Source organism: Rhodamnia argentea, chromosome 1, assembly GCF_020921035.1.
Source record: "Rhodamnia argentea isolate NSW1041297 chromosome 1, ASM2092103v1, whole genome shotgun sequence".
Taxonomy (NCBI): domain Eukaryota; kingdom Viridiplantae; phylum Streptophyta; class Magnoliopsida; order Myrtales; family Myrtaceae; genus Rhodamnia; species Rhodamnia argentea.
Window position 1 is genome coordinate 12025792 of NC_063150.1, and position 19512 is coordinate 12045303.

The 19512-nt window shown below is 39.0% G+C and overlaps 3 protein-coding genes across 3 annotated transcripts in view; all 3 read left to right on the plus strand.

Annotated features, from left to right (window-relative positions):
* The window catches only part of LOC115747019 (disease resistance protein RPV1-like), a 51139-nt gene that overhangs the window by 8319 nt on the left and 23308 nt on the right, over nt 1–19512 (plus strand). The gene's annotated exons all lie outside the window — the stretch shown is intronic.
* Nucleotides 1644–19235, plus strand: LOC115747003 (disease resistance protein L6-like). Its single transcript, XM_048285248.1, has 5 exons — nt 1644–2430; nt 2661–3762; nt 4129–4401; nt 4525–5885; nt 18902–19235. Exons 1-5 carry the CDS (start codon nt 1952–1954, stop codon nt 19026–19028), a joined length of 3342 nt encoding a protein of 1113 aa, XP_048141205.1. The 5' UTR covers nt 1644–1951; the 3' UTR covers nt 19029–19235.
* On the plus strand, nt 14203–17457 carry LOC115747013 (disease resistance protein L6-like). Its single transcript, XM_048285250.1, has 3 exons — nt 14203–14731; nt 15555–16656; nt 17090–17457. The coding sequence occupies exons 1-3, from the start codon at nt 14250–14252 to the stop codon at nt 17420–17422; spliced, it is 1917 nt and encodes a 638-aa protein (XP_048141207.1). The 5' UTR covers nt 14203–14249; the 3' UTR covers nt 17423–17457.

The following is a 19512-nucleotide window of genomic DNA, read 5'->3' on the forward strand; positions in this document are numbered from 1 at the left end:
AGAGCACCAAGAGGGCTTGGATATGTAGATTTACAGTAAATCAGCTCAAAAGGGCTTGCTCTTTTTTTCAAACTCTTGGATCCTGCCACGTGGCGCTGCTAAATTGGTATAATTGAAATTCAAAAATGGCCATGCTAGCCCCAGCCGAGCCGCGTAGAATGATTGGTGTTAATGTCAGCAATTTCTGGCCAAATACAAAAAAATTTAAGACTAAATTTGCCAAATTAAAATATTTAAGACAAAATTAATACGAACACAGAAGGTTTAGAACTCTCTTGGTGCTTCTTCGCAAACCGTGATGTTGCCTTGAAGTTGCGCTATTTGCACTATAAGTTGTGCGGTCCCAGCAAATGACAGATACAGGGTGCTGAATAAGCCGCTCGTCTTTGGCACCAGGCTCGAAACTCAAGTGCAGCTTCTTGGATGTCGTGGGCAAAGGGAGTCGAAATTGCCATTTGGACTCAACAGCACGAGCTTGAGAATTTTCAATTGGAAATTCGCCCCAATCTCACCGGCGGCAAGTTCTCACACTGAATTCTCCTCACATGGAGCATTAAGGCCGAAAAAGCGAATGTGAAGAAGGCAATATTGGAAAAGAATGTGACGTTGATGCAAATCAGGACCTTGATGCTGCTGCTATCTACAGAACCTAACGTTGTTTATGAAAATTGGGAGACTCTTTGAGTTTTTCAAAGAAAGGTCTTCGGAAGCGAAATTTTGGAAATAGAAATTTGTGCTGTTTTCAAATAAATTTTTATTCTAGAAATAAAAATTTTATATTATTATCAAACGAATTTATATTTTAGAAACATAAATTTTATGTCTTTATCAACAAAAAAAAAAATTTCGCTCAGAAATTTATTTAGAAATAAAAATAAAAAATTTATTTCTTTCTAAAATTAATTTCGACAATAGAATAATTATCCGGCGCCCACAAGATATGCATCGGTTATCTGATCTTATCCAATGTTTGACCATTGGATCAAGAAGTGGACATGGACAAAAAGCAATCAATGCGGGGCCCAAGCGATTTTTTTTTTTTTTGGTGAGGAACAGATGCTTTTATTACTGATCATGACGGGTGAGATGTACAAGGCAAAAAGGAAAAAGCAGGAGAAGCCGTACGCTCAGAGGCACCGAAGGGCAGCTACCCAGTAAACACCTCGAATCTGTGAGTTGACTTTTCGTTTGTTTGGTCGATAGCGGGGCACAGCTTAAATGGCCGACAGTTGTTCAGTGAGGTCTATATCCAAGATGAGTTGTTTCATTGTAAATATTTGGAATTTAGGTTTAACCTAAATTTAAGAAACATTTGAGCGTGCGAGCTATTTGTAACTTGAGTTGTCTAATTATTAGTGAAATATTTTATCGGCTCTCCCGTGAATATAGATACGGACACTCCTCATAAATCATTGGTGTCTTTATTATTTCTTATTTATTTCACTAATTCTTTTGCATTGACATTTAATTACAAGATCCTAATGAGAGTTTTCACATATTAAATTACAACAAAAAGCTCTCTCCGGCCATGTAAGATCTGCTATTGGGAGCTGGAGCCAAACCCTGAAAAATGTGTTGTACTCCAAACTAGTTCCGCTCTCATGTCTAGCACGGTAGCACCCCTCTCTCTCTCTCTCTCTCTCTCTCTCTCTCTCTTTTCTCCTGTGGCGACCTTCGATCTTTCTCTCTGTCAAGTTTTGCCAGAGTCGCGTTTGTCTCCAGCTTCGCTTCGATGTCTTCATAGAATGCTTCGCATTTCAAGTCTTTTGTCACTTTGATCTCTGCGTTCTCCATTTCTTCCGCAGTTTGCCATACTGAACATACCCACCCATCTGTTACTTTTTTTCCTTCTTTTGTTTTAAAATTTTGCCCAATTCATGTCCTGCCTCAAGCAAGCTCGTCGACATTCTGTTCAGCTCGAGTCTTTCTCAAGTCTCATTCGCTACGTGCGATGGCACCAGCCACTCTCACTTCAGGAATGAAGTTCGAGGTGTTCCTGAGTTTTAGGGGACCGGATACGCGGGATAACTTTACTAGTTGCCTCTATCATGACATGGCTGAGAAAGGAATACGAGTCTTCAAAGACAGTGAAGAGCTCCGAGTGGGTCAGAAGATTGAGGGAGAGATCTTGCAAGCCCTTGAAGACGCTCAAATCTACATCCCCATCTTCTCTACGGGATTTGCTTCCAGTGCATGGTGTCTCCGTGAGGTTGCACACATGGTAGATTGTACATTAAAGTCGGACGGGAAGAAGGTGATCCTTCCTGTTTTCTTCGATGTGGAGCCAGACGATGTCAAACTTAAAACCAATTTGTACAGAGATGCCCTGTCTGAGCATGAGAAGAAGTATAGCTCTCATGAAGTGAAGCGCTGGGAAGATGCTCTTGTTGAGGTTCCGACTAAAGTAGGTTGGAAGCTGGAGGGAAAAGGGTAACTTTTTCACAACTTTTTTTGAGCTATATCTTTAGTATAATACGTGAAGTACTTATTCATTTAAGCTAAAAACTAATTGGTCAAGTTATACATTTTAAGATATAGATCGATTTATAGTGTTAAACCCAATGGAGTGATAGTTATTAGAGCTCCATTAAATTTCAGCAAAACAAGTACTAAATAGATGATTTCTAGAAGCAATAATCTTGCATCACACCTGTTGACAGGTATGGGGAACTTACAAAACTGATTGTTCGAGAGCTTCTTGTTAAGTTGAAGGGGAAGAACAGACCTCTCCCATATCATCTAGTTGAAACGGATGATCTAGCACGCATAGAGGAATTGTTGGATATTGACTCTGATGACCATGTACGTTTCGTTATAATCCATGGGACGGGCGGTATTGGTAAATCAACTCTTGCTAGTGTTATCTTCAACCGATTCCGGTCTAAATTCGATTGCAGTAGTTTTCTCGATGATGTCCAAAGTCATGGTCTTATAGATATGCAAAAGAAATTATTATCCGAAACATTGGGCTCGAATTCTGCTCAAGAAATCTATGACACCAACGATGGAATCGATCGCATAACAAGGGGACTTGGCAAAAGGAAAATTCTGATTGTTGTCGATAATGTGGATGAGAAGAAGCAACTCGAGAACTTGGCAGGGAGCTGTGATTGGTTTGGTTGTGGTAGTAGAGTCATTATCACATGTAGGGACCTAAGGACAATACGAAATACAGACAATCAAAAACGACCTAGCAATTACATGGACTACTCAGTAAAGGAGATGCCTTTGGATCAAGCGATTCAGCTTTTCAGCAAGCATGCTTTCAGAAGCAATCCTCCTACGAAAGATTGCTATAATTTCTCAAAAGAAGTCGTTTTAAGCGTAGGAAAGCTTCCTTTGACACTGGAAGTCGTGGGTTCTCTTTTTGCCAACACAGTCAGGTCAGAGTGGGATGAGACATTCGAGGACTTAAAGCAAACCCCATATAAGGACGTCCGACAATCACTGATGATAAGTATTAACAAATTGGACGAAATAGAAAAAGCCATATTCATAGACATAGCATGCTTTTGTATCGGGGAGGATAAGACTTATGCGGACTACATGTGGCGAAGTAGCGGCTATTCTCCACATGGCGCGATTGATGTTCTTCTCCTCATGTCGTTGATAAAGATCAATGAGCACAATAGATTCTGGATGCATGATGAAGTTCGAGACCTAGGAAGGTACATAGTCAAAAGAGACAATGTTGAAGATGCTGGAAAGCGCACTTGGGTGTGGATTGATGAGAATACTTTAGACATGCTGAGGAGCAATGAGGTAAAAGTTATTAAGAGTAGAAGATATAATAGTCGATCCAGCAAAATCTCTCGGCCATGTGCTTTCCAAATTCGAGGTCATTGCTTGATGGAGTTCTTTGTTTACTAATTTATAGAGAATAGAAAGGAACTCCATAAACAACAAAATTATATGCTTTCACGCCTAACCAGTGTGAAATTCCACGTTTTCTTCATTTGCGAGAATGAAAATTTCTTTATTTGCTTCGTTTACATTCTTTTCAAATTGATAGAAAAAATGAAAATTGTTTTGTTACGAACTCTTGCGGTTCATTAAATTATTTTGGGGACGAAGAAGAACCACTGGTATCGTTGTAGGCTCATCTTTATTGTCTGCTGCTGCTGGCAGGAAAAACAAGCCGTACGAGCACTCAGTGTGGGTATTAGTCATGACTTCACACCTGAAGAGTTAGTCCGTTTGCCAAAGCTGAGGTTCCTTGGAGGGGAAAGAATGAATTTCGTGGGCGACTTCAAAAATCTTCTTCGTAATCTTAAATGGCTTTCTTGGCGTCATTGCCACTTGGATTTTTCACCAACGAATCTTGACCTAGTGAATTTGGTCGTGCTCGACCTTTCACAAAGCCGCATCACCGACGACTGGGTTGGATGGTTACAAATCGAGGTACCAACACAACTTGCTCATGTTCTCTTCAAATTCTACCAATTGACCTTCGCTAGCTAGCTGTATGCTATTGTTTTCTCATACTGATTGTGGCATGGAATCGGCCTTTTTATTTCACTGCAGATGGTAAAAAAGTTGAAAGTTCTAGATTTGACGCACTGCAAAGAGTTAACCAAGACACCTGATTTTTCTGAGTTTAGCAAGTTGGAGAAATTGATTCTCGCTTGGTGTGTGAAATTGTCTACGATTGATGGCTCAATCGGTAAGCTAAAACTTTTAAGCACTCTAAATATCCAGGGATGTCATTCCCTCCAAGGGTTGCCTGATGAAATTGGTTCTCTAGAATGCTTGTCGGAAATTGTCATGCCCTCCGGAGTCAAACCATTCAAGCTTTTCGAGACACTAGGCAATCTAAAATCATTGACACAATTTGAAATTCGACTTCATTATGGTATTAGCCGACTTCCCCATTCCATTGGAAGGTTAATGAATCTTACAAAGTTGAGTTTCCATGCATGCAAGAATCTATATGAGCTTCCAGACTCTATTGGGGAATTACAATCTTTGGTCGAGTTGGATTTGCAATTATCGGGGATCTCCATTCTCCCTGATGCCATTGGAAAGCTGAAGAGACTAAAGGTCATTAGGTTGGGACACTCAAAGATACACACGATACCTTGTGCTCTAGGAGGGGTGGAGATGTTGGAATTGCTCGATGCATCGTTTTGTTCGTATCTCAAGGGTAAAGTCCCATGGGAATGGTGGAGCCTGACCCGTCTGAGAATCTTGGACTTATATAGGACCCCAATCTCTAGAGTGCCGACAAACCTCAGTGGTTTCTCTAACCTCCAAGAGCTTAAAATTTCAAGCCACCAGCGTCACCCGTTGCTAGAGCTTCCCTCGAGTTTAAAATGTCTCGTTGTTGAAGCTGCTAAATTTCCTGTTCTTCCCAACCTCTCGAGCCTAGTTGATTTACATCATCTTGAAGTGTGTGGAAGCCGACGACCCATGAGCGCGAACGAGGATATTTGGCCTGGGAAGGATGAGGATATCCCTCAATTCCCTGTTTTTCCCGACCTCTGTGGCCCAAAGAATCAAGTTTCAGATTTTTTGGTCTTCAAAAGATTGGAGAAAAGAGGCTTGTCTGCCGTTGAATACTTGGTGAGGTTAAGGGAATTGAAGATATCGTCGTGGGAATTCCTGGAGAGCACACCCGATCTATCGGCCTTGAAGAGGCTACAAGACTTGCATCTCAGTGGCTTGCCCAAGCTAGCGGAGGTTCCAGGTTTGGGGAAACTGGAATCGCTGAAGTTTCTATGCATCGGGTGGTGTAATGTGATCCCACAATTGCCTAATCTCTGGAAGTTGAAAAATCTACAGCGTCTCAAGCTATATTATTGTAGCATGTTGAGAACCGTCGAAGGGTTGAAAGAGTTGAATTCTTTGAAGAAAGTAGAGATCCAAAAATGCATGTCCCTGGAAAGGTTGCCCGATTTGCCAGCATTCACCGAATTGTATACAGATTGGATGCCGCCAAAAGCTGCAGAACACACCATTCAGTCCACCGTGCCGAGCAAGCGAATGCGGCTTTCGATATAGCAGGACAAATAAGCCTGAAGCAGTCTGTATCATCCCGAAAGGTGAGTGGTTTTGTATTCCTCTCAGATTTCCTTTGAATCCAAATTGCGCGTCGGTCGTCCTGGGGCCGACGTTGTTCTTCCCACTTGGCCCGCTGGACGGGTACAAAATGCATGGAAGCATAGCCTTGTCGAAAGTTTCAGGTGTGAAGATGATGTTTTCATTGTCAGATTGAATTCTTGTGATGCATGAAGATTTTTGCTCTATTCATTTCAATCATCTGCAAAGCATAAATTTATTATGTATGACTAGGCTTAACAAATAGTGATTACCTATATCTAAGATGCCGGGTGCATTAGCCACGATGGCATGTCTTGTTGTTTGTCATTTTGCCAATGGATGACAAAAATTGTTTCTAATTTGTCTCCCATCACACATTTGATGAAACGATTATGGGGACCAATGCAATTGTCAAATCCACAGCCAATGAGTTGTATCACGCATCAAGTACTTACTTTGCTTCTTGCATCCAAAAAGCACATATTAATGTTTTACATTGAAGTAATCAGTCAAACAAAACCCCCGAATTTTGATTGCAAAAGTTTGACAAATTTTAGGACTTGATTGTCTTATTTGAGTTCAAATACAAATATGTTGAGATTATCATATATGATACGGCTACGAAATACTTAACTCGATTGGTGTTTGTAATTAATACAAAGTACCAATCAACGATATTAAAGTAATTTGCATGTGAGTGAATTAGATACATTGTGCATAAATGGTAACTCATTTCCCACAATTGGAGAGTTGCCCACTGTAACTTGATGTGGTTGTAATTGGAATTACGCTTTTAACCCTTTTAGAGGAGTGATCCCGTGCAAAAAGTATCTAGTGGGATAGTTTGGATTAGGGGTTGATCAGTTCCTGATTTGGTTCAGTTCCTGGATGGTCCTGTCGAGCTAATCTTGCAGTTTTTGCTTGGAGATTCTATAATTTAGATCCGATCTTGCAATTTTTGCATTACACGTATGTATCTGGAAATTCCCAAGTAAAATCAATTGCTTCTAGTTTAAAGAGACGCATTGTTTTGGAGGAGCGACAAAGAGAAGGAAAAACGTCGGTTAAGATGCAAAGTATAGCGAAGAGGAGAATTTAAGTTGTATTTATCATCGTCAATAATTGTGTTATATCCTTGCTTTAACAAGGGCCTCCGAAGGCAAGAATCGCTCTTTACAGGCAAATTAACATAAAAGAGCGTACAGAATTCTTGGCTCATTCAAGTTAGTCAAAAAGTAGATGAAATTGTGGAATTGAGGATGTTTTAGGATGAGGAGGATATTAATGTTATGAGCAACTTTCTTTTGATTGTCACCAAACCTCTTGGTAGCGAGGTTCATGAAGGTCAATCAGTGAAAAGGGAGAGAAGTGTCAAAAAAGTCCTAAATCTATTACATTAGTGCCAATTTATTCCTAAACCTTTTTTTGGTGCCAATTTAGTCTTAAACCATTTATTGGTGCTAATTTAGTCTTAAACCTTTCGTATTGTTGCTAATTCAGTCCTAAATCTTTTATATTTATACCAATTGAGTTAATCCAGCCAATTTTGATCGAAAATCACCGACGTGGATATCGATTGTCCTACATGGCACAACTAGCGCTAACTTGGATATTTTTTTTTAATATTTTAAATAATTTTTAATCATTTTTTTGTTTTTTTTCAAAATTATATTTAAAATTATTAAAAATATTAAAAAATTATCCACATTAGCGCCAACCGTGTCACGTAGGATAATTGACGTCCATTCTAGTGATTTCCAATCAAAATTGGCCGAATTGACTCAATTGGCATAAATGTAAAATTTTAGGACTAAATTGACACTATTGTAAAAGGTTTGGGATTGAATTGATACAAAAAAAAATATTTAGGACTGAATTGACACTAATGCAACAGGTTTAAGACTTTTTTGACACTTTTGCCGGTGAAAAGGTTAAGCTTGTCCCTAATGAATAAAGGAAATGCGTACCTTGTTTGAGATTTTGAATATTTACTTATCCATAACATTGAATATCACTAGGGATATAAAAAGCTTGGTATATTTTAAGTTGTTCAGATAGATTATTAGTCGATGTGGTTAATTTTGGCGTCTTCGCAATAGGCTTTCTTCAATGTCATTAGCATAATGAAATGTAATTTTAGAATGCACGCTTAGCAATGTTGTGTAATTACCACACAACTAATAATTTTTTGAGCAATACTTCTTTGCTTTTGGCATTCACCGTCGCCATCCGTGATTACATTTAAAAAGGCAAAAAGTGAATCGATTTTTCTCTGGCCTGCTTTCCATGGATTTTAAAGCTTCGAAACCAGTTAATCTCGAAGCCTGAGTCTTCTCGCCAAGGTGCTCCAAACTGAGTAAATAGAGCCATCCACCATGTCTTGAGGATTGTTTACTTCCTGCCTGCAAGCTATCCAAATGCTTTGACAATACCATGTCCCATCCTCTATTCACTACTTGCACTTAGGTCCCTCAAATTGCAGTAAATACAAAACGTTCAAAATCAATAAGATGTACATGTTATCCACACTCTGTACAAAGACAATACGCTCATTTTTACCCGAATACATGTGAAACCCTACTGATAAGGTCCCAACATGAGGGCATCTTGGGTAGGATGCGTCCATGTTGTGCCTTTTATTCGTCTGAAGCGATTATGCGGTGGGAAATTCAGTCCTAAACTTTTCAATTTGGTCAATGAAGTCCTAAATCTTTTGAGGATTTACCCATATAATCGTTCTGGCCAATTTTACATGGAAATCGCTAACATGTACATTGGCCATTCTACAAGACACAATCGTCATGTCAGTGATTCCGGGTCAAAATTAACTAGAATGACTATATTGTGAAATGTTTTAGGACTAAAACGATATAATTGCAAAGTTTAAAACTAAATTGGCCACCATATAGTTTTTTAAGAAGTGTTTGGAGAAGTATCTCTCACAAAAGCAGCACTACATGCTTTAGTCTTTCTCCTACAGTTGGACAAGGAACATCACGTCTCGCCTCAAGATTGACAATTTTTAATTGGAGATGCCTCTCCGGAGATTCGCCATAATCACTAGCAGCAATTTCTCGCACCAAGTTCTCCTTACATGGAACATCTAGACTAAAAGATTACCGAGCTTATATAACTTTTGTCATGAAAAAAATAATTAATCGAGTGATCATCCTCAAAATCTTCCAATTACGCCGATGAAGAGGACAACTCGCATATGGTAAAAAAAAAAAAGAGGCTAAAAGAACATTCCTCCCCGGCCTTTTAAAATCGGTTCTTCGGTGAAACCGGTTCTCAAGTAAAACCGGTTTAGGCGGTTCAAACCAAACTCTAAAATGTTCTAAATTTGAAACACATTATTACGTTTCTAGATCCTAGCAATGCTGATTCTAGAATTGCTGTAATAAGGTTTATAGCGGCTTGCAAAGCAAGCTCATTGACAATCTTCGCAATGCTCCGATTTGAATTTCCTGGCCTTTTTCGGAGCATCGGGAGGGCCTGGATCTAAGATAAATCTACTCAAAACAAAAATTTTGTTTAATTCGGTCCCAAAACCAATTCGAAAAGATCCTATTAAATATACAGTCTAACTAATCTAGGCATAAGCCTTACCAAGTATAGATCACAGGAAGTCGACAAAGATCAAGATCCCCAAACATGCTACAGTATTTGCTAGTAAATTATAGACATCTACATAACAACATTAAAATGAAACATCGCATCTTCTAGGAAGAAAGACTAAACGGATGTTTCATAGGTGCCTAGGAATGTTTTGTTCTTTGATTGATATATGAATGCTCAGTTCGTAAAATTGGACTACATATCTTCAAAACAAACATTTCAGTAAATCAACTTCAGGTCTGCGCAACGCATGGGACCTCAACTGGTTTGGTGACAATGGTTTATTATCTCCTCATTATGCAATCTACATGAATTAAACACCACCAGACTATTGTATATTTGTCTATCGTGATCATTACGTTGCTATCAAGAGGAAGTTTCATGGAACGACGTGGGAGGGTTGGGGTAGAGCTGGGCTTGAAGAGGCTGGACATTTAATAATAATAGCTCCTAATAAATTTATCCCGAGGGGGTCTCATGGCTCATGGTTTAAGAAGTCCAACCTTGTCGGTTTGATTCTATCCCCATGTGCATCAGATATGACGCCAGATCTGTTTTATTATTATTATTATTATTATTATTATTATGTTTTTCACTTTCCTGATATCAGAAACTAAAGCAGCTGGAGCATCACGAGGCTTTGGAAATCTAGATCTAAAGATAAAAATGTTCAATAGGGCTTGCTCTTTTTTCAAACTCTTTGATCCAGCATGCAACATTTAAAAAAAAAAAAAAAGTGAACCAAGAGAGCTATTCGATCATTGAACAATTGAAAGAGGAAACAATGGTGAAATAAATCATGTCGTTCCCAAGTGGGACAATGGTGCACCAGGCTCCAGCCAAAAAAAAAATTTAGATTATTTATTTATCCTTTTTTTTTGTTCATTCTTCTTCCTTCACTGCGAAGGTCGATGGTTGCCACGGGCAAGCTCGAGCTCGTCGGATCTGGCGAGCCCAAGGCTCGCCCGCCCAAGCCAAAGTCGAAGCCGAGCCTAAGCTCAAGCTCGGCCGTGCCCGCTTCCGACCCTCATCCTAGAGGCGGAAGAAAAAAACGAAAGAAAAATAATGAATAAAATTTTAAAAAATCAAAAAAGATAATAATAATAAATTGAATTTTTTTTAAAAAAAATTGAGAGGAACAAATCCGAAAAGTGTTTTCATCACTTTAGATTTAGGAATTCACTTTCCTAATTTTATGCATAGATTTTCCTTGGTCAACTCAGCCATTTTCGAAGAACCAAACGGGTAAAAGTCTGGAAAACTAATTATAGAAAAATACTCTCCCCGAAACAAACACACCCCAGTAATAAATAGAATAACAGTGAGAATGGTTTATTTTCTTAACTTCGATGTTGTAAACTGCGGCTCATTCACAGGGTCTGGTCTGACCTGTGAGTAAAGGAACTCAGCCTAGCGCTTGCACGTGCGTGAAAGCTTCTTCTGCCGTGAAATTTTGACGAGCGACTTTCCCGGCAACTCCAGCTGGACGAATAAGCAATCACTCATGCTTTCAGTTGGTCTCGTACAACTGGGCGAGTAATACAGTAATCGTGACGTGTCTAGGTTCAAGCGAGAAACTACGTGCGTCACATTTGACGTTAGATTTCGAGATGGATTTGCTTTTATTACATTACGATTCGGCGAACAATAGACAAAATTCGACAAAGAAATAGGATTAACCATTATGGTTCGAAAAAATTATTCTGATTAAAATAATTTTTTCTGATTTTATTTTTCGAATGAGTTTTAGAGAATCGTAACGCATTTGGTAACCATCCAAAATTTTTATCCCCGAACCACAAACGTGATTGATAACTGTACAAAATTTATATTCTTGAAAATAATTGCTCTTCTCAATTTTTATCATTTAAGTCAAATAATTACGTAGTTACTTTGTAAAATCTCATCATACATTTCGAATTAATCGAAAATTAATTCATGTTGATTCTCTTATACAACATATTGCATATTGAAATGTAAAAATAAATAAGAATCATTACGAATCATTTTCGCCATTTATTATGGGGTTTCATCGAACTCTTTTGAGCGAGCGAACAACCGACACAAGTGACGTCCTTGTTTCTACAAGGAAAATACATTGCACTACCCCGCATTGGTGTGCGCTTTTGGTTCTAGGAAATCAAATTTCAATCTTAATTCATCAAAAACTTAAGCACGAGAGCTTGCTAAGTGTTCACGATGGTTATTTTTGTCTTTTTCTAAATTTTCTAAAACTAGGCTAAGTCTAAAGTACATAAACCTAGGCAAATCACAACCAATGAAATCAAGTACGCAATCAAGGAATCATGGCATTGATAAATCGCATCATAAAGCCTTAATGAAGCCCTAAGGGCTTAGAGAAATGTAGTTTGAATTTAATTGCAAAGTTGTTTATGATTTTTCTAAAAAAGAACAAAATATATGAAATCTAGGGAATCTAGGACCAAATTTATGAAAATGAGGTCAAACTATCCTAATCTAAGCTTCTTCTATTTCTAGGGATTTTTTGAAACTTTTTTGATCTTTTAAAAATTTTCCAAGTTTTTTCGAATATTTTATTTTATTATTTGATATATTTTTATTTGAAAATGAGACATCGTTCTGTTTTAGGTCGAGAAAAAATTGGCAAGAGAACTGAAAAGAAAAAGTGAGAGATGTGTGACTCATTCTATTTTGTGATTCTTAAAAGTGATTCTTTTTTCCAAAATCAACTTTTTTTTTTCTTGTTTCTACTCCAAATCTATTTTTGGGAACAAAATTAAAATCAAAATCATTTATGTTACCAAACAAGATTTTCATCTTTTTTTTTTTTAGGGAACATAATTTGAGAACTAAAATAGTTGCCATACATGCCCTTATCAAATCTATTTCTGTTCTTTTGATTTGCTTTTAATAAACAAGATTCGGTGACAACACATAAAATTGATAAAGAAAACTATTTAAAATTGCTACGTCGGCGTAATTTGGCCAAAGTTGGCCGGATGGACTGAATTGTCACAAATGCAAAAAGTTTAAGATTGAATTGGTAAATAAAAATATTTAAAATTAAATTGGAACACTTATAATAAATTTATGACCTATTTTGGTAATTTTCCCAATGCGGCATAGATTCAACATTGTAGATAGTTTTATATTTGGTTGGCTTGATCATTTCTGTCAAGACGAAGTTTCAAAGAAGGGAGTGGCAGGGATAAGCGGTAGTTGGGCTTGAAGAGGCTTACTAATTTAATGACTATAACTCATAATAAAGTCTTCTAAGGGGTCTCGTTGTTTAAAAACTTCCACCTAATCCGTTTGATTTCATCTCTACGTGCATCATATTTCCTATTAGACTTGTATTTAACAACTACGGGAATACTTCCTTATGATTAGAACTCAGTGACATATTGACAAAGAAAAAGGACTTCTTACCGAATCCATTTGCCTTTTTTTGTCATTTTGGCTTTGTAACGGTAATTTGCTCAATTATATATGTTTCTTAATACCACCAAGTAAATTTTGAAAAAACGTCCTAAACCTATTGTATGGCGGCAAATTCAGTCCTAACCTTTTAGTTTGGCCAATTAAATCCTAAATATTTTGACAATTTGTAAATATAATCCTTATAGCCGGATTTTTGGCCAAAAATCGCTAACGTTGACATTGGCTATTCTACGGGACACAATCGCCACGTTAGGGATTTATGTTCAAAATTAATCGAAAGGACTATATTAATATATCGTCAAAAGATTTAGAGCAAAATTAGTAAATTGTGAAAAAAATTTAGGACTAAAATGATAAATTTATAAAGTTTAAAACTAAATTGACGGACACATGATAGATTTAGAATTGTTTGGGCTGGTACCCCTCAATTAAACTACCAATATACGCTTTAGTCTTTCTCCTACGGTTGGACAAGGAACATCGCCTCTCGCCTCAAGATCGAGAATTTTTAATTGGAGATGCCTCTCCGGAGATTCGCCACAGTCACTAGCAGCAATTTCTCGCACCAAGTTCTCCTTACATGGAACATTTAGACTCGCATATGTAAAAATAAAATAATATAAAATAAGAGGGCTAAAGATCAAGCCTCCCCCGGCTTTGTAAAATCAGCTTTTGGGTGAAACCGGTTCTCAGGTATAACCGGTTTAACCGGTTCAAACCCAACTCTAAAATGTTTTAAATTGGAAACACATTATACTTTTCACTTAATTCACTATCCCAAGATCTGGCCTCTCGTCTCTCCAGCGGCGCCCTTCGTTTTATTTTTTTCTCTCTGCTCTCCCCTGAGTCTCTCTCTCGATCTCGCGGATTGTGGCCTGGCCTTCATCTGTTTGCCTTCGATCAGCTCACTCGGTACTCTCTCTTTACATCGGTATCATTTTCGATTACTCGATTGAATATTTCGATCTGGGTTTCCTGTGATTTTGATTTCTTCGGCAGTTTGCCATCTGCCAGTTGATGGCTTTCAGTCGTGACTGACCACCACATCCACTCCTGTTTTTGCTCTCTGTTTTTTTCAAACTGTCCTCAATTGATGTGTCGCCTCAAGCAAGGTTGTTGACAATTTTCGTTCAGCTCGATTCTATCTCAGGCCCGGTTTGCAGCGTCCGATGGTACCCGCCACCGACACATCAGGAAGGGAGTTCGAGGTGTTCCTGAGTTTCAGGGGTTCGGATACTCGGAATAACTTCACTAGTTGCCTCTATCGTGACATGGTCGAGAAAGGAATCCGCGTCTTTAAAGACGACGAAGAGCTCCGAGTGGGCGAGAAGATCGAGAAGCTCTTGAAAGCGCTCAGCGACTCTCAAATCTATATTCCCATCTTCTCGGAGGACTTTGCTTCCAGTGCGTGGTGTCTCCGCGAGCTTACCCGTATGGTGGATTGCACTTCAAAGTCGGATGGGAAGAAGGAGATCCTCCCCCTTTTCTTCGACGTGAAGCCGGAGGATGTCAAGAGCAGAACCGGATTGTACAGTAAGGCCCTGTCTAAGCTTGAGAAGGAGAAGAAGTATGACCCCGATGAGGTGCATCGCTGGAGAGATGCCCTTCGTGAGGTTGCAACCAGAGTTGGTTGGAGGCGAGAAGGGAAAGAGTGAGTTTCCACAACTTGATCCAGCTATTAATTTTCGTATAATCTGAAAACGGCGCTTTTTTTCTTCTTCTTATACATTTGAAGATATCCCTTATTCAATTAATCTTCGAGTAACTATAGTTTCTCTCTATAATTAACACGGTAGTTGTTATTGTCAAGTTGCTGTTATAACGCTAAGTTAGCATCCTGTTTTGTTGTGAAAAACCTTGACACAAATTTAGATACAAAAATAGTTATTTTTCCAACAATTCAGTGTAGATCAAACAGACTGATTTTGTGCTAATAGCATAACTGATTATATATTTGATCAATCTCAAAACATTGCCTGCACATTAAAAATAACTAAAGCTTATTTGATGAATATCAGTTTTAACAAAAAGAGCAATTCATCAGTTTTATGCAGATAAGCAAACACCCGAATCCGGTCACATCTTCTCTACTATCATTAAAGGACCTATATAGACTGCTATGAATGGTGAATGTTGGATATACATTCTCACTTTTAATGGTGTTTCTTGGCCAAAAAGAAAAAAAAAAAAAAAACGAACAAACGAACAAACAAAACACGCAACAAGAATAAGATAACGGCATTTACTTGCAGCCACAACAGCTAATTTGAGCCCTTTACTACTTAAATAATTATGATTGTAACCAGAGATTGTTGTGTTTTATTGGATTCTAATTTGTTATTTGCAAAATCGCAACCGTCTGTAAACCGGTCTTGATTATATTAAGCTTATCTTATTCAAACGTGTGAAAGTTAGGAATAGTGCGTTGGCATCATCTTCTCAATTTGTATTCATCCACCATAGTTGTGTGGCAGGTATGGGGAACTTATAGGATTGATTGTTCGAGAGGTTCAGCTTAAGCTGACGGGGAAGGACAGATCTCTTCCTGTCCATTTTGTTGAAACAGATGATCTAGAAGATATAGTGGAATTGTTGGATGCTGACTCTCATGATCATGTACTTTTTGTTATAATTAATGGGATAGGCGGTATCGGTAAATCAACTCTTGCTAGCGTCATTTTCAACCGATTTCGGTCTAAATTCAGCCACAGTAGTTTCCTTGAAGATGTTCAAAGTCATGATCTTTTAGACATGCAAAAGAAACTGTTATCCGAAACACTGGGCTCGACATCCGCTCAAGAAATCTATGACACCAACGATGGGATCGATCGCATAAGAAGAGGACTTGGCGACAAGAAAGTTCTTGTTGTTGTCGATAATGTGGACGAGAAGAAGCAACTCACTAACCTCGCAGGGAGCTGTGATTGGTTCGGTCCCGGAAGTAGGATAATTGTCACGGTTAGGGACAAAAGCAAAATAGAACATGAGGAGATGCAAATGCGACCTAGCAATTACTTGCCCCACCCAATAAAGGAAATGCCTTTGGATCGAGCAATTCAACTTTTTAACAAGCATGCCTTTAGAAGCGACACTCCTCCGGAAGATTGCTCTGATCTCTCGGCAAAAGTTGTTTCAAGCATAGGAAGGCTTCCTTTGACTCTAGAAGTTGTGGGTTCTCTTTTCGCTGGCACTGGCAAATCAGAATGGGAGAAGACATTGAAGGACTTAATTCAAGTACCACATGGGGACATCCGAAAGACGCTGATGATAAGTATCGATAAATTGGACCCCGAGAGAAAAAATATATTCCTAGACATAGCATGTTTTTGTGTCGGGGAGGACGAGTCTTATGCATCTTACATGTGGGATGATTGTGAATATTCTCCACAAAGCGCGATTAGAGTTCTTCGCCTTATGTCTTTGATAAAGATCGACGAGAATAATAAGTTCTGGATGCATGATGAACTTCGATATTTAGGAAGGTACATTGTCAAGGAAAAGAATTTCAAAGATGCTGGAAAGCGCACTTGGGTTTGGATTGATGAGCAGACGTCACGCATACTAAGGAGTGACAAGGTCAGAGTTGTTAAAAGTAGAAAAAATGTCAATCCAACAAAATCTTCTGTCATGTGCTTTAAAATCGAAAATATTGGTTGATGGCCTGCTTTTTTTTCTGATTTAAAGAGAAACAGAGGGCAACCTTCTAGACAAATAAGTATATGTTTTCATGCCTGACCCATGTAAAACGAGAAGAAAGCTAAGTGCCATTTGTTTAGCTCGTATCTTGTTTCAATGGAAAATGAAAATGAAAATGACTTGAATAGATGAGACAGAAAAATCAAAACCGAATGAACATTTGAAACATGCTTTGTTTGTCTTATTTTCAAATTGAGAAGGACAAGGCAATTGCTTTGCTATAACATGCTTTCGATTCAATTGGCTTGGGGTCGAAGGAGAACTACTGATATTGTTGACTACTTCCTTCGTTTATTGCTTTCTATGCTGGCAGGAAAAACCAGCTGTACAAGCACTCAGTCTGGGTATTACCCATGACTTAACACCTGAAGAATTAGCCCATTTCCCAGAGTTGACGTTCCTTGGAGGGGAAAGAATGAATTTCATCGGTGACTTCAAAGACAGTCTTCCTAATCTGAGATGGCTTTCTTGGCGCCATTGCCCACTGAATCTCACAGCGACAAATCTTTGCCCAGTGGGCTTAGTTGTCCTTGATCTTTCAGAGAGCAATATCACCCATGATTGGGTTGGATGGAGCCAAATCGAGGTACCGGCACACCTCACTCATGTTTGCTTCAAGTTCTATCATTTGACATTTGCCAGCTAGTTGTGTGCTACTGTATTCTTATACTTTTCATGGGCTTGTAATTGGCTTTTTCTGTCCATTGCAGAAGGCGAAAATGTTGAAAGTTCTAGATTTGACACGGTGCATGCTATTAATTAAGACACCCGATTTTTCCAAGTTTGGCAATTTGGAGAAATTGATTCTCGCTTTTTGTCGGAGATTGACTATGATTGGTAGCTCAATCGGTGAGCTAAAACATCTAAGTACTTTAGATATTAGGGGTTGCGATTTGCTCCGAGGATTGCCTGAAGAAATCGGTTCTCTAGAATGCTTGTCGGAGATTATCATGCCCCGGATTTCCTTCCGACCCTTATCCAACAGGTTCAAGCTTCCCCAGACACTAGGCAACCTGAAATCTTTGCTGAAGTTTGAAGTTTTTTGTAACAAGGCTATCTGCAAACTTCCTCACTCTATTGGAAGGTTAACGAATCTCACTCGTTTGCGGTTGGTTGATTGCTATTATCTAGCTGAACTTCCGGACTCTATTGGCGAACTAGAGTCATTGGTCGAGTTGAATATAAGGAATTCACTCATCTCCGTCCTTCCTGATTCCATTGGAAATCTCAAGAGGCTAAAAGTTTTAAATGTGGCATTCACAGAGATACGCACGATACCTTGTGCTCTCGGAAGGGTGGAGACACTCGAAGAGCTCAATGCCTCAAACTGTTGGCGTCTTATGGATGAAATCCCGTGGGAAAAATGGAGCCTGACCCGTCTGAGGATGTTGGACTTGAATTTAAGCCCAATTTCTACAGTGCCGAGTAAGATCAGTGGTTTCTCTAGTCTCCAAATGCTTAAAATTTCAAGCCGCCGGCTGCTTCCATTGCCAGAGCTTCCCTCCGGTTTGAAATATCTAGTAGTTGAAGCTGGTGATATCCCTGTTCTTCCTGACCTCTCGAGCCTAGTTGATCTACATCATCTTGAAGTGCGGAGAAAAAGTCCTAGCGACATTCGGAGCGCAAAACAGGGTATCTCGGTTTGGAGGGATGCAGAGTCCATCCATCGGCTTCCACGTGGCTTATCTACCTTGAAACTTAGTTGGATCCTGCAAGTGCCGGAATTTTCTGGCTTCAAAAGTTTGTCGTTTCTCGAAATCAGCAATTGTCCGATGCCACACTTGCCCGTACTTAAATACTTGGAGAGCTTAAGGGAATTGACGATATGCAAGTGCGACTTCCTAGAGAGCACACCGGATCTATCTGGCTTGAAGAGGCTACAAACGTTACTACTCAGAGACTTACCCAGACTGGTAGAGATTCCTGATTTGGGAGAAGTGGAATCACTCAAGTCTCTAAGCATTGGTACTTGTCATGCGATTGAACAATTGCCTAACCTGTCCAAGTTGAGAAATCTACAGCATCTCTCTATTTCTTCTTGTCAAAATTTGAGAACCGTCGAAGGGTTGAAAGAGTTGAATTCTTTGAAGAAAGCAGAGATTCAAAAATGCATGTACCTGGAAAGGTTGCCCGATTTGCCGGCATTCACCAAATTGTATACAGATTGGATGCCGCCAAAAGCTGCAAAACTCACCGTTCAATCTACCATGCCGAGGAAACGATCATGGCTTTCGATGTTGCTGGACAAATAAGCTTGAAGCAGGATGTATCATCCCGAAAGGTGAGTGGTTTTGTATTCCTCTCAGATTTCCTTGTGAATCCAAATTGTGCCTCGGTGGTACTGGGTCCAATGGGGTTAGGTTCTTCCACTTGGCCCGCTGGACGAGCACGAAAGGTGGGGAAGCATAGCCCTGTCGAAAGTTCCAGGTATTAAGATGATGTTTTCATTTCAGATTGAATTCTTGCATGAAGTTTTTTGCTCTGTTCTGTTCAATCATCTCCAAAGTATTAAATTATCACCTATGACTAGGCCTAACATAAATTCATTATCAATATCTAAGACTAGAATGTCGGGGGCGTTAGCCACGATGGCATGTTGTTTGTGATTTTGCCAATGGAATACTAAAATTATTTCCAATCTGTCATCCATCACACGTTTGATGAAACGATTATGGGGACCAATGCAATTATGAAATCCGCTTATCGAAATGTTGCCTACGTGATTCTACACGGCCA

Bases quoted from the DNA above. Each gene is read 5' to 3' on its own strand.
- LOC115747003 (XM_048285248.1), top strand. From the start codon at position 1,952: ATGGCACCAGCCACTCTCACTTCAGGAATGAAGTTCGAGGTGTTCCTG. The intron at 3,763-4,128 runs GTAAAAGTTATT...TGCTGCTGGCAG, and splicing joins ACATGCTGAGGAGCAATGAG to GAAAAACAAGCCGTACGAGC. The intron at 5,886-18,901 runs GTTGCCCGATTT...GTACCTGGAAAG, and splicing joins AAATGCATGTCCCTGGAAAG to GTTGCCCGATTTGCCGGCAT.
- LOC115747013 (XM_048285250.1), top strand. From the start codon at position 14,250: ATGGTACCCGCCACCGACACATCAGGAAGGGAGTTCGAGGTGTTCCTG. The intron at 14,732-15,554 runs GTGAGTTTCCAC...GTTGTGTGGCAG, and splicing joins TGGAGGCGAGAAGGGAAAGA to GTATGGGGAACTTATAGGAT. The intron at 16,657-17,089 runs GTCAGAGTTGTT...CTATGCTGGCAG, and splicing joins GCATACTAAGGAGTGACAAG to GAAAAACCAGCTGTACAAGC.